Genomic DNA, 26,616 nt, shown 5'->3' on the forward strand with positions numbered 1-26,616 from the left:
TAGTTTTTTCCTGTAAGTGTTAAATCCAGAGTTGCATGATCCTGTTTTTCATGTGTTTTATTCAGATACACCTATTTTAAACCTTGAAGTGCAATCCTAGCACACACTAAGTAAACAACCTGCAGCACAAAATAACCTCCATGCCAGTATGCCCCGGTGGTGGTGCTTTACTGTCACCATTGTACAACTCAGCAAAGCAGAGCTCACTTTAATGTGGATCAGGAGCCAATAACAGTGCAGTGTCAGCAGCAAGGATTTTAGACTGGTCTTCAAAAGTCATCCCAGCAACTGGTGGACATTCCAGCAATTAGTACATGCTGAATTTCATGTCACTACAACTACACCATTAGTGGAACCCAACCTCACCTGGATACATGTACCCAAGACCGAAGTTATGTCTTTGCTTTATCGAGGTAAAGCTTTGAGTTAAGTAACAGCTGTATCCCAGGGTAAATTTACAGGACTGTTCCTGTTCAGGGTCACACCTGTTTATGTCCCAGAGTTTGTGGAGCAATAGCCCTGGAGTAAAAGGATAGAGGGGATGTTTGATAAAATAAAAAATTAAGTACTTAGTAAGATAGGAAAACAATTTGAAATAGGAGGGAGAGTGAGTGACAAAAGGGGTCTAGGTCTTCTAAGGGACAGTGGAAAACAGACATGAAGCATGGCAGAAGTGAGAAGTAGGTGAAAAGGCCATTAGCCTAAATACCAGAAAGGAAATGAGAGTTAGAAGAAAACAGGGACAGAGGTAAAGATAGGAAAATCAAGTGTACTACTGGCTGAGAGTGTAAAAAGTTTTATAGCATTAGTGTTCACTGGTGGACAAACATGGTGTTACGTGACCCAGTAGAAGTGTTTTATCAAAGTCCCTGCAGCAGTTACACATTTAATCAAAGAAGAATCTTTTTGAACCTGGGCCTCTGTACTTTACTAGGCTTCTCACAGCTGTAATTCAGTGTTTTATATGATGAAGCCCCATGCAAGAATAAGTTAGAAGACTAGGGGGATTCCACAAAATCTAACAAGGATGGTCTCATCTTTCACATTCTGCCTGAGCTGCTTCTTGTTCCTCAGTATTCATTTCCTTGACTCAGTCTGGATTACAGTTTCCTTGCAAATATGAGTAAAGCAAGGACCCAAACATTCATGTAGCTCTCTAATTCTGTGATAAAAATATAACACTCCATAGATTGGACACTGGCAGATAAATGCAAGGTATTTCTGAAATATTTTTATCAAGAGTAGGTAGGAATAAATTGTTACTCAGCAGCTGTCCTGTCTGCATTACTGTTTCCATGTGAGAATGAGACAGGAAAAGCCGACACACCTAAGTTTCCATAGCATTGCATTGAATTCTGTAGGCATAACCATTAATATGTAGTATGGTAGAGAGGAGGGTGTGTAAACCTTTAAAATATCCAGGCAAAGTTGTTCTCAAGTCATTAGCCTAACTTTTACAAATAGCACAAAGTTACTTCTTTGAGTCAAAATACACAGCAGCAGTAAGGTTCTTCTGCATGTATCCAGACTTGACCTTGTGTTCTGATTTGGGATGGAGAAGGAATTTTACACCTGTTGAATTAGCACAGACCTCTGTCTCCTACCTTACTGTGGCCTGTTGCACAGCTCCATCAGCTAAGATCTGGGCATATTCACACAAAGAGCAGTTTTCCCTTGGAACAGAGGCTTCAGGCCTTAGAGACACCTGGACTGAGGTTAAGAACATTTTATTTTTTGAAACATTTCACATTATTGGGTGGGGTTTCTTTCAGTCTGATCTGGAAAAAAAGAATGCTTTGGCAGATTTGCTGGTACAAGGTGTATATTACAGAGGTGCAGACACAGAACTACATCTGCAGTCTGCTGGTTCAGCTCGGCTGTCAGTGGTCGTTTCTTTGGCTATGAAGAGAAGGATGAGCAAGCTGAGGTGTGAGGGCAGTGAGGCAGGCACATTCAGTCTGTTCAGTGAGCAGCAGCTGTGGTCCAGTTTGTCGGCATGAAAATTGTCTGAGGATGCTGCTGAGGCTGAAGGAAGGAAAGTGAATGCATGAGGCACAGACCGTGATCTGCTGGCATGGGATGAAGAGGAAGGATTCTCTATCAGAAACAAGCCCAATAATACTGATAAGCCAATAAGACTTTACCAGAGCCCCTTCCAGACATTTGTTTTAAAAGTAAAACAGAACAGCTGTCCTGGTTTTGGCTGGGATAGAGTTAATTTTCTTCCTAGTAGCTGGTACAGAGCTGTGTTTTGAATTTACTATGAGAATAATGTTGATTCTGCAATGGTGTTTCGGTTGTTGCTAAGTAATGCTTACCCTAAGTGAAGAATTTTTCAGCTTCCCATGCTTTGCCAGCAAGCAGGTGCACAAGAAACTGGGAGGGAGCATAGCCAGGACAGCTGACCCGGACTGGCCAAAGGGATATTCCATACCATAGAACGTCATGCTCGGTAAATAAACTGGGGAAGCCACCGATGCCTGCTAGGGGACAGGCTGGGTATCGGTCAGCAGGTGGTGAGAAACTGTGTTGTGCGTAACTGTTCATTCGGGGGTTTTTGAGTTTTATTCCTTTCTCTCTTTTTGTTATCTCCACTTTCATTACCATTATTATTAGTTGTCTTAGTATTATATTTTACTTTATTTCAATTATTAAAGTGTTCTTATCTCAACCCACAGATTCTACCTTTTCCTGGTTCTCCTTCCCATCCCACTGTAGGGTGGGTGGAGCAGTGGGTCTGTGTGGTTGGCTGGTGTTAAGCCATGTCAACATCCTTTTTGGCACCTAACATGGTGCACAGAGGGTTGAGATAGCGACAGATCTGACCAGAGCACGTTAAAACAAATTTGTTATGAGTGTTCAATTAATTGTGTTGGTTTTACAATTGCTGGTCACAACGTTGATTTATCTGCTCTCAGTCATTTTGCTTGATCTCAGGGTTGCATTTTGTAACACTTTACTTGCAGCCTGTGTTCCCTGTCTTGGGCTTATCGCCTTTGAGGTCTGGGCTCAGGTTATCGCTTTATTGTAGTTTTTAATACTGGCTTGTGATATGATAGAACTACTGGTTGTAAAACTAATCTGGTGTGTGTACTCAGCATTGCTCACCTCTGTTCTTCGGGAGCCATCTGTTGGGAACTATCAATAATCACAGCTTTTGTCTTTCCTCCTCAGAGAGACAGCCTATGGGGGAGACATCCTCCCACACCTTCCCCTTTCCCACCAGGCTAATTACAGTAGCGTTTGAGAATTTTGAAAATTTTGAATGTCCTTTGGATGTTGAAACCAGCATGCTCTTATTTCCAGGAATGCTGAATGTGTTCCAGGTCTTGTTTAAGATTACACAACTGTTTAAGAATACTACCAAGAGAACTCCCTGAGTTACAAGTGGCAGGGTGTGTGGGATAGCATGTGGCAAGTACATAGGATAGTGGGCACCTTTTGGAACTTCATCTCTGAACAAGAGCAGAATAAATATTTGAGGAAAGTATGCTGTCATCCTGTCAACTCCAGACAGGCACAAATTACTGTGAAGTGCTGTGCTGATCCCTGTTCAACACTATTCAATACCCTCAAGGGGATGAGATGGTCTCTGTATCTCATGGCAAAGCATTAGGCACTGCAGCTGCTCCAACCCCAGTGACAGGCATGGTAGCTGAACCAGAGAATCAGTTCATGCAAGTATCAGTCACTCCTATTGACAAGAAGAAATGGACACGAAAGTCAGCTTGTTTAGCAAAGGGGGAGGAAGGTACATCACATGTACCCGAGTCAGGCCACTGCAGAACCACAAAGCTACCAACAGGTGGCTCAGGTGGATCTGGATTGGCAACATAAGGGTGAATTATTTATAGCATGGTGGGCCCATGACACCTCAGGCCATCAAGGAAGAGATGCAACATATAGATAGGCTTGTGATAGAGGGGTAGATTTGACCATGGGCGCTGTTGCACAGGTTATGAACGTGATGCAATTAAGGAAATCCAGTGGATAAAGACTCTCTAGTATTAAGGATAGTGGCTGAAATATAAATGTAAGGAAGCCTGGCAGACTGACCTTATCACACAACCACAAACACACAGTGTGCTTACTGGAGTACTGGAAACATATTCCAGACCCTATGCCACCACCCAGAACACTATCCTGGGCCTCGAGAAACAAGTCTTGTGGTGATATGGTACCCCAGAAACAACTGAGTCACACAGTGACTCCAAAACAACCTTGTAGAAACCTGGGCCAAAAAGCATGGTGTTGAGTGGATATATCACATCCCCAGTTGTGCACCAGGCTCCAGGAAAATTGAAAAATGCGATGGACTGTTAAAGACTACACTGAGAGCAATGGATGGTGGGATCCTCAAACATTTAGCAAAAGCCACCTGGTTAGTCAACACTAAGGAATCTGTCAGTCAGGCTGGTACTGCTCAATCAAAACTTTTATGTACTGTAGATTGGCCTCAAGTTCCTGTAGTGCACATAAGAAATATGCTGAGGAAAACAGTCTGGGTTATTCCTGCCTCAGGCAAAGGCAAACAAATCCATGGGATTGGTTTTGCTCAAGGATCTGCGTGCACTTGATGGGTAATGCAGAATGATGAGGAATTCTGGTGTGTGCCTCAAGGGGATTTGATTTTGGGTAAAAATAGCCAATGAATTAAACTGTTTGATGTAATTGCTATGTGACGCTATCTATTGTCACTTATATGTGACATCACCACACTGGGCACTTTGCAGTGCCCTTCTCCACCTACTCTGGATTTGGGGATCTGAACTCAGCTGCCTTTTGATCACCACATTAATAAAGAATGAACTTTGATGAATCTGGACAAGCACAACAATGATGTAATCAAAACTGGCTTTACCATGCAACAATCCAATAACACACACCATCTTTCTGGTCCTGAAAGATAGTTATGACAAATGAAGCCCAAAGTCATGGGAGAAATGAACTCAACTGATATTTTATAGAGACGGTTGATGGACTTAGGAAATTATATCTGTGTGTATATATCAAAAGACAGGAAAGGTGATGGGATATTTGGAAGTGTGGAAGGTAGGCATGGTGTAAATGGTATAGAATAAGGGGTGGATACTGTGCTGGTTTCAGATGGGATGGAGTTAATATTCTTCCTAATAGCTGGTACAGTGCCGTGATTTTTATCCAGGAGGAGAATAACATTGATAACTCACTGATGTTTCACTTGTCCCTAAGTAGTGCTTACCCTAAATCAAGGATTTTTCAGTTTCCCATGCTCCACCAGTGAGTGCACAAGAAGTCATGAGGGAGCATAGCCAGGAAGATGACGTGAACTGGCCAAAGGGATATTCTGTACCACAGAATGTCATGCCCCATATATCAACTGAGGGGAGCTGGCCAGGAGGGGCCAATTGCTGCTTGGGGTCAGGCTGGGCAGTGGTCTGTGGGTGGTGAGCAACTGTGTTATGCATCACTGTTGTGGGGTTTTTTCTCCCTTGAGTTATATTTCTCTCTCTCTGTTTGTTATGTTTTATTTCATTACAATTATTATTAGTAGTAGATTTTACTTTATTTCAGTTATTAAACTGCTCTGTCTAAACCTGCAGGTTTTACCTTTTTCCAGTTCTCATCCCCATCTCACCATGGGGGAGGGAGCGAACATCTGCGTGGTACTTAGCTACTGGCTGGGGTTACACATGACAGCAGCAGTGAGGGTTGGTCTGGCCAGCTCTGTCCCATTTGTCATAGTCTTGCCTAGCCCAGGTTACCAGGTTCTCAGGATAAACATTTAAGTGGTGCATCCCCACCCAGAAGTGGCTATTGCTCACAAGCAAGATTACTTTTTTTTCTCCAGTATTTCCTCTTGCTCCCTGGGAGAGCATTCTTGCCAGCCCTCTCCAGCCTCTGTCTACTTGCTGCTGTGAGGTGACTATTGCAGATATCACCCAATGTCCTTCCCGACTGCTGGCTCTTCCCAGGGGCTCCCAGTGCCCCAAGGCTGTCCTGGGTACCTGTGTGTACCTTCTAGTGTGGTTGGCCGATGGTGGCAGTGGCAGCTGGGCTTTTCAGCTTCTGATGTTCGGCCATAGGATAAATAGATGTGCTGACTGTAATGAAGCAGTTAATTCTGGTTTTTTAGGGGGTTTTTTTTGGCATCTTATGGTGCAAAACATGGCCACACCTCGAGTACTGTGTGCAGTTCTGGACCCCTCACTTCAAGAAAGACATTGAGGTGCTGAAGCCAGCCCAGAGAAGGGCAGTGAAACTGATGAAGAGTCTGAAGCACAAGTGCTATGAGAAGCAGCTGAGGGAGCTGGGGTTCTTTAGCCTGGAGAAAAAAAGGCTCAAGGGGGACCTTATTGCTTTCTACAATTACCTGAAAGGAGGTTGTAGCCAAATGGGGGTCAGACTCTTCTTCAGGCAACTAGCGTCAGGATGAAAGGACATCAGTCATAAGCTGTGCCAGGAGAGGTTTAGCTTCACATAAAGGTTGATTAGACATTGGAATGGAGTGCCCAGGGAGGTGGTGGAATAACTGTCCCTGGAAGCATTTAAGGAAAGACTATATGTGGCTCTCAGTGGTCGAGGTGATGTAGTGGTGTTTGGTCATAGGTTGATTCTGTGCTTATGGTTCTGTGTGGAGCTTTCTGGCTCTATTTTTACTTGTGATTCCAGAGCAAACAAGGAGACGGAGCAGCTCCCGAGGAGACCGCGAAACCCCAGCAGCCAGGACAGGCCGGCAGCAGCACACTCGGGCGGCCCCGCTGCCACCACCAAGATGGCGGCGCGGCGCGGCCGCCGCCCCGCCCCGCGGCTCCTGCCCTCCCTGGGCCGGCCGCGGCCGCCGGGGGCCGCCGCCGCTGTCGCCGTGTGATGAGAGCATCAGCCCTCACTGCCACGTCTCCCGGGCAGCAGGCACTGTGCAGGGCCGCGCCGGGGCGCCGAGGCCGAGCCCGCCCGCCTCCTCTTCTCGTCCTCTCCCTTCCCTTGCTCCTGCTCCTGCCCCTGCCCCGCCGCGGGGCAGCGGCGAGGTGGGTCTGCCCGGCGGGCGGAGGGGCGCTCCGCGGGGCTCCCACCGCCGCAGCCGCAGCCTCATCCCCCCGGGGCGGTCCGGGGGCTACGGGGGCCGGGGCTCGCCGCCGGGCCGCTGCCGCCGTCGGGGACCCCGCTGCCGGCTGATGTCCGAGCCGCGCCGCCGCCCGCGCTTGGATGTGTGAGTACAGGCTCCGCCGCTCCCTCAGGGCAGCCCCGCTCCGGGACAGCCCCGGCGACACAGTCGGGCGGCGGGCTGGGACCGCCGGAGCCCCCGCAGGCTGCGGTGCTGCCCGCCCGAAACTTTGTGTGTGTGTGTGTGTGTGTGTGTGTGTGTGTGAGGCTTCTGCCGGCTTTGTTCCGTCCTGCTGGTACGTTACGGCACTTGGTGCCGGGCTTCTCTTTTCAGACGTTTCCTACTGTTCCAGAGTTAAAGCAGGAGGTCCCCGCACGCTGCGGAGAGCCGGGTGCTCCGTGGTAGGAGGGTTGGGGATTAAACGCGAGAAAGTTAGTCTGGGGTCACGGGGTAGGTGTGCTTTTAAAGCGCTGTTCCTACGTAATCAGTCCTGCAAAGGAGGGAGGCAAGGGCACTGTTCTGTGGAAGATGAGAGCTGAGGCAATCTTCTGTAAGTCCAGGCAAATTCAACCCAGCGTAAGGTACCGATTCCAGAATGCATGTGGATGCACATTTCTATCCCTGTTCTTTTTTTGTACCACTCAGAAAACAGTGTATCAATCATCCTCCGTTTTGTAGGGTAGCAGTTGGTCCGATGATTTTCCTTTTTACATGAGGCAGTTCCTTTGCTACTCCAGCATCATTTTAACATGTGAATGTATAGCAGAAACAGAGGCAGCTTTGTTTGCAATCTGTGATTGCTCTCATGCATGCTTTTTATTGTGAATAAGGGGCCCCTACTGTCACTGGTATCTGTTAAAACTGTAAGGGAAGAAATGAGATGTCTGTGTTACAAAGTGGTGAGTTATGAAGTTTTTGGAGACAAGGCATCCCTTCTATAACAATCTCTTCTGTCTGTTAACTCACTGTGACCAGGAGAGATTTTCTGGGAGAGGGTTACAGTAGTACAGGGATGGGACTGGAATGGCTCAGCTCCGGTCTTACAGGATACTGAAAGCAGAAAACATCAGTCTGCTCCTTTGCTGACCTCCCAGCATTCCAGTTGGAGTGTCTCTGATACTCATTTCTCCTTCCGGCTGCTCCTGTTGGAGTGCAGGCTGCTTTAGCCAAGGTGCTTGGCATTGCAGTCGGATGATACTCTGCTGGTAAAATCTGGGCCCACAGATGCCAAAGTGGTAGCCAGGCAGTGCTGACCGCTCCGGGAGTTGGGCTGAAACTTCACCTGCTCCTTGTTGTCCCTTACCTGACTGAAAGTTCTTTAGGTGTAGATGCAGCTACTCCTTGTTTCTGTTCTTGAACATCTTTGACTTGGGTTTTGCAGTACAAACCAGGATGTCAGGTGGGAATGTCGTCCAGGTCTGATTTATGTGGAAGAACAGAGAAGCTCAGGTAATATCATTGACACTGTACCCAATGGGATGTGTACTCCTGATTTCAAGACCATAAACCACCTTCATGCCTCCTGTACATCTCATTGCTGGCTGTCTCTTTGCAGACATGATAACTTGCAAGCATTTGAGACCTGATTTTCAGAAGCTCTGGATATCCACACACCTACTGACAAAGATGTCTATATTGCCTCCACCTGAGCATTCAAAATATTATTAATATAGAAAACACAGGTCTTTTATTTTTGCAGGCCTTTTATTTTTTACTTTTTTTTTTTACAGTCTCTCTGGCTGTAAAATGGGGATAAAACATTTTGCTTTCTACTTTTGCAGGATATGTTTCTATTCTGCTTGTAAGATAAATTCTTTTAAAAACTTCTTGGAATGTACAGGTTAGCACCTTGCTGAATTATTTTCCTTACAAGGATGCAGTAGCTAAGGAAATAAAGCTATTCTCATCTTACCAGCGTGCCTATATTAGCAATGTTTGTGCTGATGTAACATTGCCAGTATAGATATACTTTTATGTATTACTCAAAAGCAGACAGGCCTAATCACTTTTTTTGTCTGTGCGTTCTTCAGCCACTACTTTTTGTTCTGAAATTTTAGAGAAAGAATCAAATTGTATATAGTATTTGAAGGGGAAACCCCACACCTTTTTGCTAGTTTTAAAGCTGAGCAGTGCTGAACACAAATCCTGCTCTGAAAGGGTCTGTAATGTAAATTAACCTGGGCAACTCAAGCCTGGATATCATAAAACTAACACTTCTTTTCCTTCTGGGGGCATCAAATCTGAATGTTTGAAAATACAGCAAAAGCATATGTGCTAGAAATGTTTGTTAAGATGGCTTCCAGTTTCCATGAGCATTCAGTTCAGAAGCCAGTTGGGCCACTCAGTACTACTCCATAGAGTTACAGCTCCTAAAGATGGATATGATGGAAAGCAACAAGACAATACTGATTCTGAGACCATCCTACTTCTCAGTCTCAATGATTTCCCTGTGCCTCAGAATCATGAAATCCTGGAATAATTTTCTTTTGGCAGTTACAATCATGTGGTTCAGTTTTAGTTTACCAGTGTGAAATTCTTGAGTTGGAGGGTTTGGGTTCATACTCTGGATTTAAAGAAAATACAGTTTGTCAATACACAGATGTATGTGCTCTTCAGCATTAGTGAAAATAAGTTAGAGATTTGGCTGAATTTGTTTGCTGTTAGAACATTTGGTCTTAAAAATATTTTCCATTTCTGACAATTCTTTTGTTTTTCCATTGTGAAAAGTTATGTCCTAGCATGTTTATGGACTGAGACATACAGAGAAGGATTAAATTTGGCTTGCAGAACCTACTTAAATGCTTGGGATCTTTAGTATTACTCAATCTGTCATAGTTAACTGTGCAGTTTCCTTTCTGAGGCCCAGTTTTTGTTCTCCTTGCACTGCCATTCTGTTGAAGAACTAAACCAGTTTGACATTAATGCAGTGCTAGCTTATACACAAGAAGCCATAAGGAAGATACGATATTACAACAACTGACTTTCCTCTTCTTTCAGTGATCCCTTCCCTCTGCTATCTCCTTAACCTGCTTTCTGGCTGCAGAATTTGGCCTGTCCTGGTAATGGATGGTGCCATGAAGTTGGTTCTCTCCTCTTCTTTATTCACCTAATGACAGTAGGTCTTCTGTGTGAATCAGAACTTTAGTCCATTTATTTCTAACCCTACCACAGTTAGGTAAGTGGCATTGCTTTTAGCCAGTGGTTTTTTAAAATGAGAGGTGAATCTCCAGGAGCTGTGTGACTTGGGAAAGTCTCTCATGAGCCATCATAAACTCCCCTGAAAGATTTTGCGCCTTTCTTTGTGGAGTGTGGTCATCGGAGAGTTATTTCCAACCTTTTTTTGAGTTTTTTGGGTGTTGCAAGCAGAAAACGAGACTTCTGGTGGGAAGTGGGTATTGTGCAAGCCGGTCAGGAGAGCCGTGCTGTCCAACAGTGCAGCAGCACCCGTGTATGCCGGGGGGTTTGGAATGGTTGGTTTAAAGCAAAAATGTCAGTAGACATCTGTGGCCCATAAATACAAATAAGGGAGAGAGTATGCAGATTCAGACAGGTAAATTAGTCTTAGTGTAATTAATTAATGTATCCTATTGCATTTTCCCAATCTGCTAGATTAGTTGATGTGTAAACGGTCATACAAGGTTCTGAGTGCTGCCTACCAGAGTCATGGAAATTGAGTTAAAGAGTTGCTGTTTTGTGAGGAACTTGTATATTACCTGTACCTCTTGTTAAAGAGGCAAGCAGGGGAGAGTTGATGCATTCTCAAATGTGGTTTATATTTTAATGCAAAAATTATGATTTATGCAAATAACAATTTATTTAGAATTCCCTGCAATAATTTTGCTTTTCCACAATGTTAGGGATATGCAAACTCTTGTTGCACCAATACTTTCTGCTGTGAATCCCAGTGCAATGATTTGGAGTAAAGCTTAAGGAAGCGGCTTTTAACTTTCTACTTCATGCCTTTCTACTTCACGCCTTCAAACTCATTGCTACGGATGGCAGATGCCTGCCTTATTTTTAGCTATTTGAGGACGAAATAGAAAAATCTTAGTGACTCCCCATGGTTTGTCATCATGGCTGATCTCCATTAAATTAAACATAGGGATTGGCAGAGAAACAAAACCAGCAGGAAAGCTGCTTCTGTTTGTTTTTAAAAAAGCTTGTCTAAAGCACTAAAATAATACTGTAAAAAATATTCACTACTACGTACAGAGACCCCTGGGAGGAGAAATACTTGGTGAACAGTTTATCCTGTTCAGGATAAGGAAATTGAGGTCTGACAAGATTGGTAAAACAAGTTCCCTTGAAGTCAGTTGAAGAGGAGAGATTAAAAAGCAAATGAGGTCTTAGGGCTGTACTCAGGCCATTAGGGTGTGTGTATGTGTTCAAGGTTGGGAGGAGAATGCATATTTTGCTGGCTTACTTGACTGAAAATGTTAAGATGGGCTCTTAAAGCAAGAGCATCTTCTATCTTTTTCTGTTTTCTTTCTTCACCCCCTTCAGGAGTGACCTGTTGTTGTGCATTTGCCCTGATAACTTGGAAAAAAAGTTCAGTGGCCATACGTAAAATTCCTCTCCTTTCCCGGTTACTGTACATGGCACAGTGTAACGGAGGGTGATCTGTGGCTGTGCTTTAGCAGAGCCATGGCTGTGCGTAATGTTTACTGAAGAGCTTTGGTGCAAGATGTACTTAGGAGTGTGTGTTGATAAACTGTATTCACGGCTTTGATAGCCTTGCCTGTGTTGTGTCTGCTAAAACGTTGCCCTTGTGATTTAGCATTACTTCCCAACCAGTGGCCCCTTCTAAACAGAACTTCTGTTTCTATCAGTAATATGCACAAGGAATTGGAGCTTAAAACTTTTGTCTTGTTACATACGCAGAGAACTGTGGGTCTAGCTCGGTAATTCCTGCCAGCTCTTTAGTTTGGGCCTCTTACTCTGGATGAGGCTGGACTTGCTGTCTCTTTCCCCACACGACTTAAAAGCATGGGAACTGTAGGACCAAAATAAACCATGACCCAGCTAGTCAGGCCTGCATTTCCCTTTGCTGCTGGAAAAGCTCAACTTTGCAATTCTGTCTTGTTCTCACACGAGAACAAGCCAATGCTTTCTTTATTCCCAGATCCTGTATTTGGCTGTGAGTGTTGCTGTATACATCAGAAGAAGCCAAAGAAAATGTTAATGTCTTGCTAACTGTAATAGTGTTGTCTTGGGGAGGAGTGTTATTGGCCAGTTGTAGCTGCTGAGCCCTGAGGATCCTGTGTTGTGGGTTGGTTTTGTTTTTTTTCAGTTTCTTTTGGAATATAAATTCACTTGTGTTCATTCATAAAATTATTACAGTCATTCATTAAAGTCTTCCTAAGCTCTTTGCTTTAACCTCCTGCAGCAGTTTGTTGCACAAGGTAATTATATGGTTATAAGGTAATATTATTTTATTACTTCAGGAATTGTGGCTTTGTTCTCATACTCGCCAGAGGTTCATTAAGAGTGCTGAGTGTGTTTATCTTCTTTCCTCCAATTCACAAAGACTTGAACTCACCTGTATTCTGAAGAGGATCCTATCGCCTGCATACCTCTGGAAATTTCGTCCTTGCACCTCCTGAAGTAAGGTCTTCAAGGGGATTTTAAGCAATGTATAGGATTTGGGTTGGAAATCCCCCTCCATTTTTAAAAATTGCTCTTTCAGTCTCTTGGATAATTTGCTTGGTCTAGAGTATTAAGAACTTAAATCTATGTCCTAACCTTAAAGAGCACATCTACAAAATGAGCTGGCTCAGCTTACTGCACTTTAATCTTGAGAGGCTTTTCCTGGAAAACTTTTCTTTCCTGCTCCCATTTTTGTCTGTGGGTATTTGAAGTGCTGAAGCAGCTACAAATGGCAGATGCTGCCTTCGCCTTGTCTTTAGCTAGAACTCTTAGTTTCCCCACTTACCTGTCTTCTCAGCTCTAGCCTTCTTTGCTGAAGATGCCTGAAATGTCATACAGTTATATGCCATTTGTGAATTCTTGCCTTTTTCTTGCTACTTTCACCATTCAGTTTTGGTGTGTGTGTAGAGGACTGGTAGATGGAGCCTCTTCAGCCAGAGTTGTGCTTTATCAGAAAAGCCTACACTGACCTTGTCTTGATGGGTTGGTTTCGTTATTACAGAGGAGGTTCTTGATTCTTAGTCATGGAGTGAAAATTAGTCTTGCTGGTGCATCACCTGACAGGGGTGATTCACTACTCACTCTTGTCCTGTTTGATGGAGTCTGAGCTGCACTTCAGGGGGGTTTCTGTCTCTCTCTACCAAATCTCCCTCTTAATCCATTGCTGTGTATGGCGTGAGGACTTGGAAAATATGCCGACTTGAAGACCTCCGTCCTAACCGGTTTTGCCTCCCAACTCTGGGCCAGGTGGCGGGTGTGTGCCTTTGGAGCCAGCCTGAGTTGAAAGGTTGTGTTGACTTAGCACTGGGGCAGCTCTGTGCAAGCCAAATATTTAGCTTTCCATCTGATAACCTGTAGGTTGTTTCCTCCCTCACAACAACCAAATGCTTATTTTATTCCTAGACCAAGTTAGGGCTTCCACAGAAGTTTTGCAGCTTCTTAGCTTTCGGTGTGGCAGATGGGAGGGTGCTTGGGTTCTGCCATCGCTGTTCCCAGGCCCTCTTAGGATTGTTTTTTCTTTTTGGCATTATGTTGGGTGAATTTGGTTACCAGCTTTGTGTCTCAGTTTTTCCAGCTGTCAAAACAGGTGGGAATTTTTTTTTGTTTTGTTGGGTTTTTCAAATTATTATAATTTTTTTATTTAAATAAATAAATAAATAAATGGTTCACACTAAAAGGAAATAAAAATACCCTGTAGTAACTGGGACTCTCAGTGTTCAAAGTTCAAAAGAAAACTTGTCTATAAGGTAGATTTGCTGATAATTTGCAAAGACATTAGGATTGCTGGACAAATGCAAGTTTGGGATTAGGTTGACCAGCTACAGCAACTGGAATTGAGGACATTAGTAACCAAGAGACCTTTTTACATTGCTTGTTTCAGTTTCAGAGACAGACTGTGCTTTGTGTCAGTGCTCTGCAGCCATGTTGTGGGGGTGACCTGCTGCAGTTCCCTGCGAGGGAACACTGCACAGGTGGCAGGTGTGTTTCCATAAAGCACGGACACCTAGAATGGAAAGTCTTACTGGGAGCATGTGTGTAGCTGAGGAGGAGGCAGGCAGTGCTCCCTCACTCACCACAGAGGCGATGTGTTGCTTCACCCCCAGATGTCACATGCTGACCCAGCAGGAAAGGGCTGCTTTAATCGAGATGGAGAGTTGCAATGAGAGACCTGTGGTCTTCTTGAGCCACATTGCTGCAAGTGAGGATGGTCACATTTCCCTTTCTGCTCTTGAGAGTATCTGGTTGTAGGTCTTGTGGAGCCAAGAAGAGCCTCTTGAATGTTTTCCAGCCTCTGAGAGTTCTTGTGCCTTGGTGCAGTGAGCTTCCCGAGGGACTGGAGGCTCAGAGTTTTCTCCAATTAAAAAATGTTAACGCCATCAAAATAACTGGCTGAGCATTGTAGTGTTTGCGGCAAAGAGATGGGGAACCAGGCAGACTTTCCATTCTGATGAGTCACTGACTCTCTCCTGATTTGCCTCTTGAAAGAGCTGTTTGGGCAGCTGCTGATGCAGGAACATGATTCTGAGTGATGGTCCCTGGGGAGCAGGACAGGGCTACATGCTGCTTCACCTCTGAACTGGAGGATAATTCGTCTGCCTAGCTCTTTATCAGTAAAGCCTTGCACACAGCTGTAGCTCTTGCCTGCCTTGATCCTGCCTCAGCAGGATAGCGGGGGAGCTGATGGGCAGGAGGGGTGTTGGTGCAGAGAAACAAAATGACCAAGTGGTCCTTTGCTGTGGTTCTGAAAGGAAGAATTGGAAATCAGAGGGTCTTGTGCCCTGTTTCTGGATCTTCTTATAACTATGTCACATATGAAAGAGCATGGTCTGTCCTAGGACCAAGAGCTGTCCATACCCACACCCAATCCCTGGACCCACTGTCTGTTGTTCTGTAGCTGGTCCCCAGATCCTGCTTGTCTGTTTTTATGATGCCCACATCTGCCTGGGAGAGGAGATCTTGGAATATGGGTAGTTTCAGTTCTGAGGATTTAAGGATGAAGGGACTACAAGTATGTGACTAATTTTTTGAGGGGAAATTGTAGGTGAACTGGAAAGAACAATGTGGAATCATATTAATAGACTAAAGAGGCCTGTCTGGAAGAGCTTTTATCTTTCATTACTCACTTTTTCTGCATGACTCTATATAAAATAAGATCGCTGATGGGGTGGGTACTGCAAACAGAGAAGGGAGCCTGTAGACTTCATTAATACTTAATATGACTCAGATGCGCCCAGGAATCTTATCTGTTGAAATAAAGGGTTATGGACAGGTTTTTTTCTTGTTCACATATTTTTCAAAGTAGAATCATGCCTTTGTTTATTAATTGAAAGGTATAAAAATGCTTTTCCCCATGCCTCTCTCCTCAAAAATGAAAGCTGTTGATTGGTTCAAGGCCAAAAAAAGCAGACTTAGAGTCGAACTGATCTGTAATCTCACTGCTTTGTTTAGCTTTATCTGTGGAGCTTCAGTTTTGTGTGGCAAGTTTTACAAAACAAAGGCAAACAAAAAAGGAATGGTTCTTAGGCAGATTTTGCTCTAACAGACGCCTACCTAATTTGATCTAACTCCAGTGAAGTAAAAGTTATTTAAAGCTTGATTGAGGAACTGCCCAGTCTATATGTTCATGGATCACTGTGAAAGGGCTTATTCAAGTGCATTTAAAATATGTGCACTGATGTTAAGGATGGCTGCTTTCCACAGGCAGTCTGTTTTACTGGTAGAAACCCTGCATTTTACTGGTTTGCAAAACCAGAGGGTAGAAGTGCAATTCCTTAGTGTCCAAGTGCCTGCATTGGAGAGTGTGTGAGGCATACTAATGGGATGATACTAATGAGACCTGTTAAATTATTTACATTAATTATTGAATGTGGCATAAAATACCTTCCACTGTTAATAGCACTAATTAGACCACCAACATATTGCATCCATTATCATAAATATCCTGTAGATTGAATTAGACCAGTTGTTTTAGCTTTCACAGTCCCTGTAGTAGTTAAATTTGGCTTGAAATGTCTTTCAAGTTTGTTCCTTTTTAGAGGTTTTTCTCATTTTTTTCCTTCACTTTAGCTGCTTATCAAAAGTCTGGATGCCCTAAGTGAATTCAGCATTGTTTGTTGCCACTCCTGCTCATCTTGTGCATGCAGGAGAATTTTCTTCTGTTTATATTTAATTCCTGACATAGAAATATTCCCAAATAAAACTCTAGAACATCCTAGAGAAAATTGTCTGAAAGTTTTAGAGTCTTGACTAGAAAGGTAAGGAAGGCTTCAATTCTCTGTTGTGTTGTCATTGGAATTATAATGAGAGTTTTAAAGTCTGCCAAAATACATTATTTTCCTCCAAACCCAAATTGCCCAATGTTTGCTTTCCTTTCATGCATTTTCACATCTCCTTTTCCTTTTTTTTTTCCCCCTGTCTCCAGGATCTCTGTTTTTTGTTGTGGTTTTGTTGTTTTAGTTTGGGTTTTTTTGGGTTTGGGTGTCTGTTTGTTTGTTTGTTTTTTTGCAAGTGATCTTCATGTTGATATGTGAAAAGCATTCATCTTTTGAAACATCTTGGATTTTTGTTGAAAATTTGAGAATTGGTATCCTAGTTTCAACTAGAACAGTTGGTTGTTAGAGTAGAGATGAAGGATGGGAAATTTTAATACAAAGGATAATTCTTTGAGGGAGGTTTTTTAGAGTAATTCTCCTGCACACTGTGTTCATGGCGACAGTGGTGTGACTCACTGAGGAGACTTCCTGGCATTTCTGCCAGCCGCGATTTCTCATGATTTTAAAGGAGGTGATAACTGAATTATGAATAGATGATAGGTTCCATCTGTAGATTTCAAAGCTAGATCTAGAGCTTCCCAGAAGGTGTGGGTGCTTTTTTGGACCTTGGGTTGGTTCTGGGTATGATATTTTTCCAAAAGGGCAGCTGATTAGTCTCCGGACCTGCAGACACACCAAAGTCCTTGGAGTGAGGTGCTCGCTCAGTGTCTTGTTTCTGTACAGCACATGTACTTGGAGTGACTTGCAGATTTACACTCCAGTCCCTCACTTCCTTATGTCTGCTAGCCATCAGAAACTTACCTGACTGCCAAAATCCTTGCAGTGTCATGTGGGAGACCAATGAAATAGAAGCAAAACTGTACGGGGAGTGATAAAGGCTGTGCCAGAGAATCCACCATTGTTACTGATATTCTGAGTTGCCCAGCCTCTCTCGTACTAATTCATTTTAAGGAACTGATAGATTTAAATGTGTCATTAAAAATAAATAAATATTCATAAGCTTACTATCAAATTATTTTTCTTTGGAGGGCTGGGTCATGTGAGTGCCTATACGTGCATTTGAAGTGGATGCATAACATGTGTGTTTTGCTGCACTACTCTGCTAACTAGCACGAAAGAGAGCTGAACCATGCAGATACCTTCATGGAGACCAGCCTGTCTGTTTAGACCTCTGCCAGAGGGCATCCAAATTACCCAACAGCATCAGAGCCTCTGAAGTAATGTGTTGGATGGTTAAAAAGACCTGTGAAGCTCTAATAGCTCCACCACAACACGGAGAGGGCTCTTCCCAGGCTTGCTTTTGAAATGAAACACACAGTTGTGTCGCCTCCAGCACTGCAGATGCTCAGTGGTGCTTTCTAGTCAGCAGGAAGTGCTAGTAGTCACTGATGGCTGATTTAAGCAGCCCCTTTTTAAAGACACAGTGTCAGTGGTGTTCATTCTGCATGTGCAAGCAGAGGCTGATCTGGTGTCACTGAAATGGCACAGTGTTTTAGGGTGGCGATGGCTGTCCCACAGGGCTCTGAGTGTGTGAGAGTAACTTTGCTTTGCATGAATTTGCTTGGCTGCAGTGTGAGCTACGTGAACAGCAGTTTGCACCTTAACTAATGTTTCTGCCTCCTTTGCAGACTTGGGAAGGCTTTTGGATCGTTGTCTGGGTCTCGGGGCACAGCCTGCCGGAGGCACTGGAAGCGGACTGGTTCCTGGTCATGCCCGGTGGAAGGAGGGGACCCAGCCGGCAACAGCTAAGCCGTTCAGCTTTGCCTTCTCTCCAGACACTGGTTGGCGGGAGCTGCGGAAACGGTACTGGTTTGAGAAACAGGTGAGGACAAGGGTGGGGGTGTTGAGACCCTTGTGGCTTGGACAGCACTAAAAACAAGGGACTTGATCCACTCTGAACTCTGCGCAGGAGGGTGGCTTTGTGGTGAAAGGAGGAACTGGGAGATGGGAACTTTGAGCCCCCTGCTGTGGCATTAGGAGGTGACTCATCCAAGAGGGAACGTGTCATGTGTGACAAACCTCTGTTCCAGCTTCTCTTCTCAGCTCTGCTATGGCACATGCTGCCCTCTGTGGTCCCTCTCTTGACTTCATGCAGTAAAATCAGCCACATGGGGAGGATTGTGGAAGTGGTCTCAGCCCCCCTTCAGTGCTTGCTGTGGTCACAGCAGCCAGGAGTGGAAATTGCACAGTGCTCCGTTTGTCTTTTCCTGCAGCAGTTCCCAGAGCAATGAGTCCTAGCAAATGATGAGTCCTAGCAAATGATGAGTCCTTGTCTCTTGCTTGCCTGTAGTGCCACAGGGAATTAGTGTGACATGTCAGAGCACAGCTGTGACTCCTCCTCCCGCATAATAGAAAGGCAGGGCAAGGGGATGCCCTTCTTCTGTTTTGGACCTGCTGGCTGCAGATTCAACTAATTCTCACAGTTGGCAAAGATCATCTCCATTTTCTGGGGAAGTTGGGGGCTGAAACAGGAACACATAGTGACATTTAGATCTCCGTGTTTGATATGAAAACTGAAAGGGCCCAGTGTTACTTCCTTCCATAGAAAAGTTGGCAAAGTAGAAAAGCTATTTGCTACATGCAGAGGCCCTGGTATAGGTTCATTCTTACAAATTAGAGCAATCCAAGTCACGTAGCTTTGGCCTGTACAGATTTCTCTGTCTGGGACAGATGAACAAATGGCACAGTCTGAGGTTCTTGAGGAGCAAGTAACTGTAGAGACCACAGAGGCAGTGCCTAGGTCCTTGCTTATCCTGATTTCAGACAACATAGTTATGTCTGAGCTTCCTCCATCTGTTCAGTCTGCCAGAGCTTTTAGTTGTCCTAGCCTCCTCTGAAACCTAGGAAAGAAGAAAGTGTGAGAACACTTGACAGGTCAGCCTCTAGGAAGTGGCTGAACTACTTCATTCCATTTTTAGTTACCCCTCTTTTAAAAAGAGGAACTGTGAGCAGAAAGACAGTGGGCACTTTGCAGTACTGGAGAAGGAGGCTGGGTGCTACTGTAATGTCCTGGTGATGGGTGGAAAGAGCCAACATTAAATGCTGGATGTGGCACAGAGTCCTCAATGAGTTTTCCTCTATACCTCTGCTCCTCAATCTGCAAGTTTACTGAAATATTGCTGGGCATGTCACAGCACTTCTGGCAGCTCAATCAGTTGTCCAGAGAAAATGCTGGATAAGGGTTTTGTCTGAGCTAAGATGATGAAGCTCACCACCAGTCTCATGTCAGAAGTATAAATGCAAGACTGCTGTCACCTTTCCTCTAGTAATGCCCAGTCTCCAATTTACAACCTCAAGCATACTCTGTCCTGGAAAATGTTAGAGATGATGTAGAATGTTTACCAAGTGAGTGATACCCATCTGCTTCAGGAATGGTAGTGCCATCAGCCTCTCTGCGCCTCCGATCACAGCGCTGATTACTCCAGAGCCTGTGCGTCACTGCCGGATCCCTGAACTGCCGTTGGATGGGAGCCTTCTCTTTGAATTCCTGTTCTTCATCTACCTACTGGTAGCCCTCTTCATTCAGTACATCAACATCTACAAGACTGTCTGGTGGTACCCATACAATCACCCTGCTTCCTGCACCTCACTGGTGAGTTCCCCAGCAAGTGCCATCACTCGTGCTTTTTCATTACACAGCTGCTTTTCATGCTGCTTCAGTCCAGGAATCACCAAGCATTAGACATTAAGGGAGTGGATGGGAGTTCACATGCACCCCCATCATCCAGGGCCATGTCATCCCCCATTTTACAGGGGAGAAAATACATGGCAGATGAGAGAGAGGAATCAGCAGGACTCCTTCAGGGGAAATTTCTTGCAGATACGTGCATGGCCTAGCTAGCTCCTAGGGTTTGAAACGGAGTTTCCAGTGGAAACAACAGAGCTTGAAGAAGGAAGATATGCAAGTTTACATTAGGATCTCACAGCAGGTCAGCAGCAGAGTTGGGGAGGGGTTTAGATCCTCAGATTATGTAAAGCTACCAGTCTCCTCAGTTTCAGTCTTGCTGGCGCAATAGGCTACGCGACCTGGCAGTGACCTGTACCTGAGTCAGTGGGCATGCGTGAGTGAAGCCAGCCTCTGCAGCTGGTATTGTGTCCTTAAGGCTGCTTGGAAGTGTGAGGTGGTTCCTCAGTTATCTGTACCGACAGGTGGTGCTGGTGTTCCAGCTCAGCTCTGCGATGTCGGACGCAGCTTGCTTAGAAGTAAAAGCGTTCTGTTTTGGGCTCCCTGCCTGGAAGGATTTAATAGTCATTTGTTTGTTCCCATCACAACTCAAGCATTCTTTTTTACCCAAAATGTCCTTGAAATCCCAAACAGCAGTATTCAGAGTCTGTTAACTGTTCTAACCAGGATATATTTGATGGTTTCACTGAAAAATTGTGAGAACTGTATCTAACTTGATGCAGTCAACATTAAACTTCTAATATGGATCTGTGACCTGTGAAGATGGCATTTCTCACTTCATCAGGGAACAGTCGTTGCTACAGACCATTTTTGAGACCAAGAAGGAAAGTGAGCTGGTGTGCTCACTCTGGACTCCATTTCGGCTGCCCTTGCTCTGGTTGCTCAGGGGCTTTTCCCTGGAGAGCCTGTAACCTGTTCTCCATAGTAGGATTCTGGTCCTCGATGTCCCTTTGACCCCAAAAATACCTGCCTGAAGGGTGGATTTGTTTTGTTTTCTGTGCAGATCTCTCCATGGGAAGGAACCTCCCTGTGGAAAAGATCTTGCTTCTTGGAGACATTCCTGTTTTACTAATGTTTATCCGTTTTCTCTCATCCCTAATAGAGAGATTAGGGGAATGCTTACCTGAGATCCTAGTATACTCTCCAGCAGCCAGTTTTCTAGTCCCACCCCATCTGGGTGGTTTTAGAGTCCCTTTTCCTGGTGAAGACCTTTCTTCTTTCCTCCTTCAGAATTTTCACCTCATTGACTACCACCTGGCGGCGTTCATCACAGTGATGCTGGCACGGAGGCTGGTGTGGGCCCTCATCTCTGAGGTAACATTCCCAATGTTCCCTCTTCTGCCTGCAGTACTTACTGCAAAACATGACCATCCCTGGCCTAAGAAAGTTCTGCAAGTTGGAGGGTTTCTTCCCTCAGAAGAGTCTGCATTTGAAGGACTAAGATTTTGGTGGTGCCCTGCCTTGGAGATTTTTCCTGGAGACCATTCATGTCCTGCAGTATTGGGTAGCTCTGTTGCCTCTGCAACTAGAAGGAGATTAAATGGTCCCTCTTGCTTATTATCTTTGCAGGCACAGTACTGTACCCCACAATCTTGTGTTAGAGAAGTGGCCAAGAGAATTGCAAGTCAGGTAGCAAAAAGGCAAATAGGGAGGTTAGCCAAGACTGGAATAATGAACTGGAGATTAGAGGGGGAAAGGTCAGGAGGAGGATGTCTGAGTACACTGAAGTGAAATAGGAATGCTGGTAGAACTGCTTTTCCAGGCCTGGTTACTCAATAACTCAGACTCTGGTCATGTCACCACAGATTTTGAGACCTTCTCTGTGTTTGTGAGAGCAGAACTAGGCAAAACAGACCTTTGTAAAAGTCAGTTTGAGGAAAATGGAAGTTTTGACAACTGAAATGGTTAATACAGCTCTAGGCTAAGCAACTAAGCAGTGTTGTAAAAAAGGTAAATAAAAGAACAGTTATGTCCTGTTGAATAGATGAATGGAGAAGATGGGATCTCTGAAGTTCTCTTTTCATCTGATTCCTGCCATTTTCATTTGTGTTCACATCCTCCGTAAAACTTTCATAGACTGAAATTTCTGCATTGAAACCTTCCATGCAAGTTCTTGCACATCCCATCTATTGGCTCTAACCCTCTATCTTTTCAGTTTCCTTCTCCCCTCTGGAGACTGGAACAAGCTTTCTTGCTGTGATGCTTCCTCACTAGACTGCAGCCTGTACATCCAATAGAGATGAGTCTTGGAAATCTGTTTTTGGGATTGCCAGGGTGCACCATCTTCTCTTCCCTTGGCTGAGAACTGTGACCTTCCAAAATGCTGAGACCTAAAGGAAAGAGCAGGAGGAATTTGGTTTCAGGCTATCCCGGACTATTATCAGAGCAATAAGGGATTTAAGCAAAAATATTTTTCTACTTTGCAGCTCTGAGTGTTTTTTTTTTAAAGGCCCTATTTTAGTCATGCCCCACAACTTGTGATTATTTGAATCTTTTGGATTCTGTCAATCATTAATAAAATCAAGGGCATTTACCTTTGTAAGACGATCAGTTTCCTGCTTCTGGGAGCAAGAGGGCAGCTATCCCTCTTACAGTACCTCCTGGCACCCCTCTCCCTGCTGCTCCTCCACAGGCAGCCCTTGTGCTTGTCTTCTAGCACCAGTGTTACAGGGCTGCTGAGTGTTTCTTCTCCATTTGCAGGCCTCTCAGGTGGGTGCGACATCAGTGGTTCACTACATGGTGCGCCTGGTGCTGCTCACCCTCTGTGGATGGGTGCTCTGCTGGACTTTGGTCAACCTCTTCCGCAGCCATTCTGTTCTCAACCTTCTCTTCCTGGGCTACCCGTGAGTGACACCATCTTCTGGGCAGGGGGAGCACAGCTGCTTGGGTGTGACACAAGCCACCATGGGAAGCAGAGCTCTTAGCTGTGGTCTGTTTCCTCAACTTAAATTAGAAGGGAGGCAGGAGGGGCTGGGGGGTGGTGCGAGAAGGTGGCACTGAGCTGATGAAGCAAATTGCCTCAGTTGCTGTTTCTGTGAGGAGCCTTTACTACCACTTGAAGACTGAGCCATTGAGATGGTTGGTTCCACAAATGGGATTTAAAGAAGCTTCTCTGCCCAGTTGTTGAAACTGCAGCCTCTGGCCCTTTAGGGTGGAGAAGAGTTGGCCACTAGCTTCTGGAGTGAGGGTTCCTACGTGGTATCACTCTCCTAAGGGCCAGCATCTGTTGAGAAGGTGCCCCTCGCTTCCTGTTGGGATGGCTGTCATTTCAACCATTGTTTTTTCTTTCATGGCAGGTTTGGTGTCTACGTCCCTCTGTGCTGCTTCCACCAGGACAGCAGAGCACAGCCTCTACCTGCAGACTGTGGATACTTGGTACAGGACCAGGTGGCAGATGATGGGGCTTCAGCTGTCAGCAGCCTGGTCAAAGATTTCTTCTCGCTTCTGTGGGAATCCCTGAGAGAACAGTTCAATAATCCTACGTCTATCCCCACCCACAGCTGCCCCCTTTCCCCAGATCTCATCCGCAATGAGGTGGAGTGCCTAAAAGCAGACTTCAACCGCAGGATCAAGGAAGTTCTCTTCAACTCTCTCTTCAGTGCCTACTATGTGGCATTCCTGCCACTGTGTTTTGTGAAGGTAGCTGTTGTCTGGCTCTCCCTGTGCCCCTGCCCGCCGTCTCCTTCTGACTGTTGTGTGAACTGCTGCCAGGCCAGATTCCTGGTTAATTCCCCTTTTCTCTGTCTCCCCTTTGGCAGCCCGGATAGCGGAGCATGGCTGCATTCGGAGTGCACTAGTACTGCTCCTGGTTGGCAGATAGGTATTGCCATAAATGTGATGCACCTCTAGTCCCATCACCCCACTTACTAACTCCCCTTCTCCCACCCCCTGTCCTAGGCAGATGGATAGCTGTGTTCTTCCTAGAAAAGGGAGCCTGTCGTTACCCGTCTCAGATCCAGCATCTTGCCTTTTGAGTGCTTGGATCAGAGGCTTTGGTGGTCAGGCTGTTAGAGCCAACTAGGATGCTTAGCAAGCTAAATCCAAGAGCCTCTTGTCAATGTGCGGGTTGTATATTTTCATCTGTCATTTTTTTAACTTGGACAAGCTCCTGTTGGTGCAGAAAATGGGCAGGGCTCCATGTAGCAGTCTTGGTGCAATTGGTGCTCCTGGGGCAGTTCTGTGACAAGCAAACTGCCTTGTTACCTGTTCCTGGAGGAGAAGATGCACCAGCTGCAGCATCATCCCCTGCCCTTTCTCCTTCAGGTCAAGGAGAAGGGAGTCTTGAGTGTTTCCTAAGCTGTAACCCTCCGAAATCACTGGTCCAAAAGCGCATGCCTGTAACGTGTGGTGTGGGTCTGCTGGATGCATACGCAGTATGTCCCTTGTCATTCCTTTGTCTGTCTTGTGACAGTGGTGCCAAGTTCTTGTCTGGTCTCTTTGCAGAGCACCCAGTACTACGACATGCGCTGGTCCTGTGAGCACCTCATCATGGTGTGGATCAATGCCTTTGTCATGCTCACCACTCAGCTGCTGCCTCCCAAGTACTGTGACCTGCTCCACAGGTCAGCCGCCCACCTTGGAAAGTGGCAGAAACTAGAACACGGTTCCTACAGCAATGCTCCACAGCACATGTGAGTGTGGGCACGGGGAGGGGTTGGCATGCCTTGCAAGGGGAGGAGAAGACGTTCTAGTAGAGGAGCAAATACCACCAGTGCATATCTACTGAGAACACTTCTGCACTCCCCATGCAACTCTACTGGCCTTACTGTTCCCTGGAAACAGAAATGTCTGCTCTAGAGAGCTGTCTGAGCTCCTCCAGTCATGGCTGGCTCCTTCCCAAAAAGGAAGGCTGACATTCTTCTTGGCCACTGGAGAGTATCTTGTGCAGGGGCGGGGGGTGGCCCCCTCCCATGCAGTGGATGAGGTTCTTGCACTGGGAGTCATTTGTTCACATACTCAAAGTCCATTTGATGGGCTTGTGATCACGTCTTTCTGCTTTTCCAGTAGGAGCTAGGACATGTCCCTGTGGCAGAGGGATTTTTCAAGATGCAGTCCATTCCTGTGAACCCTTATCCAAGGAGCTGGGAGCACAGATGCTAAAGCTCTGGCATTCTCTCCCCACAGCTGGTCAGAAAACACAATATGGCCACAAGGAGTTCTGGTGCGACGGAGCCGATGCCTGTATAAAGCAGTTGGGCCTTACAACGTAGCAGTGCCTTCAGATGTGTCCCATGCCCGCTTTTACGCAAGTATCTCTTCTCTTGCTTGATGCCTTATGACTGTGGGAGGGAGGAGAGGCTCAAACATAGCTGTAGCAGAGCAGACCGTGCAGAACAGAGTTCAGTGCTGTGCAACAGTCTGTTGCTGCTAAACAAAATACCTGTTAGCAGCAGAGGGGTTTTCCCCTTCCAGTATTACGGTGATCTCTGGGCAAGATGGAAGCCACAGCTGCCTTGTCAGTGTTTTCTCATCAAGGTGACACAGCTCTCTCATCAGACAGTGGCATATTCCCAAGAGGGTTCTAGTTAACATCGTTCAGGGAAACAGGAAAGTACATCAGGAGGCCAATTGGTTATCTCGCCCGTCCTCCCCTTCTCAAGCAAAATGCCACTTCTACATGCCACCTCTTATTCTGTTTTCCCTAAGTAGCACCTGGGGGTGGCTGGAGTACAAGCATTTCTTCTGCCCCACAGTGGTCAGTGACTCAGTGGTGCCTGACAGCATTATATACGTAGCCCTCCTCCCTTTAACCCTGCAACAAATTACAGAAATCTGTCCTTTTTAACTGTTTCCCTGCAGTTCCTTTTCCACCGTCCATTACGGCTGCTCAACCTGCTGATCCTCATTGAAGGCAGTGTGGTTTGCTACCAGCTCTACTCCCTGCTGCGCTCAGAGAAGTGGAACCATACCCTCTCCATGGCCCTCATCCTTTTCTGCAATTATTATGTCTTATTTAAGCTCCTCCGGGACCGGATAGTATTAGGCAGGGCATACTCCTACCCACTTAATAACTATGGACTCAAGGCACACTAGGCCAGCCAAATGTGTACCCCTTCTCTTTTTCTTCCCACAGGGCAGGGAGGGAACCTCAGAAAAAAAAAATATTTTCGTACAGTTCTATTTTTTTCTTGCGGCGTTTATAAATATTTAAAATATTTTATATTTTGTATACTATTGTTTTTGTGGGGCGGGAAGGGAACCAGTGGCAATTAAATGTCGCTTTATAAACAAGGTGTTATTTTATATATATAAAAAACAAAAAAAAGTGGATGTGTATATACCGTGTATCTATACCCATACATATATCTATGTGAAGCAACAGGATTGTGTGTGTGGTCACTGTGTCTGCTTCGCTCACAGAACTGCCCTGCCCCTGCATACTGTGGGGACAGAACTGCTGTTAATTAGGAACAGCAGGTCTGCTCTAG

General features: G+C 45.3%; 1 protein-coding gene across 3 annotated transcripts; it reads left to right on the top strand.

The window, feature by feature from the left end:
• Nucleotides 1–224: 224 nt before the first annotated feature.
• On the top strand, nucleotides 225–26,507 carry TMEM39A (transmembrane protein 39A). Of its 3 annotated transcripts, XM_039388940.1 has the most exons (9): nucleotides 225–413; nucleotides 18,132–18,325; nucleotides 19,873–20,095; nucleotides 21,419–21,502; nucleotides 22,889–23,031; nucleotides 23,485–23,827; nucleotides 24,632–24,819; nucleotides 25,313–25,433; nucleotides 25,988–26,507. In XM_039388940.1, the coding sequence occupies exons 1-9, from the start codon at nucleotides 375–377 to the stop codon at nucleotides 26,219–26,221; spliced, it is 1,569 nt and encodes a 522-aa protein (XP_039244874.1). In that variant the 5' UTR covers nucleotides 225–374; the 3' UTR covers nucleotides 26,222–26,507. The 3 variants fall into 3 exon arrangements, with proteins under 3 accessions (XP_039244874.1, XP_039244875.1, XP_027586141.1); XM_039388941.1 differs by lacking the exons at nucleotides 19,873–20,095; nucleotides 21,419–21,502 and having other exon boundaries at nucleotides 349–413; XM_027730340.2 differs by lacking the exons at nucleotides 225–413; nucleotides 19,873–20,095; nucleotides 21,419–21,502 and adding an exon at nucleotides 6,814–7,189.
• Nucleotides 26,508–26,616: the final 109 nt, after the last annotated feature.

Source organism: Pipra filicauda, unplaced genomic scaffold (genome assembly GCF_003945595.2).
Source record: "Pipra filicauda isolate LSUMZ 115617 unplaced genomic scaffold, ASM394559v2 scaffold69_size3009148_pilon, whole genome shotgun sequence".
Lineage (NCBI taxonomy): Eukaryota > Metazoa > Chordata > Aves > Passeriformes > Pipridae > Pipra > Pipra filicauda.

What these genes read in the sequence shown, in the direction of transcription:
- TMEM39A (XM_039388940.1), top strand. Translation starts at nt 375, where the DNA reads ATGTACCCAAGACCGAAGTTATGTCTTTGCTTTATCGAG. An exon ending in TGCCACTGTGTTTTGTGAAG is followed by an intron (nt 23,828 to 24,631) that starts GTAGCTGTTGTC and finishes GTCTCTTTGCAG; the next exon opens with AGCACCCAGTACTACGACAT. An exon ending in AGCAATGCTCCACAGCACAT is followed by an intron (nt 24,820 to 25,312) that starts GTGAGTGTGGGC and finishes CTCTCCCCACAG; the next exon opens with CTGGTCAGAAAACACAATAT.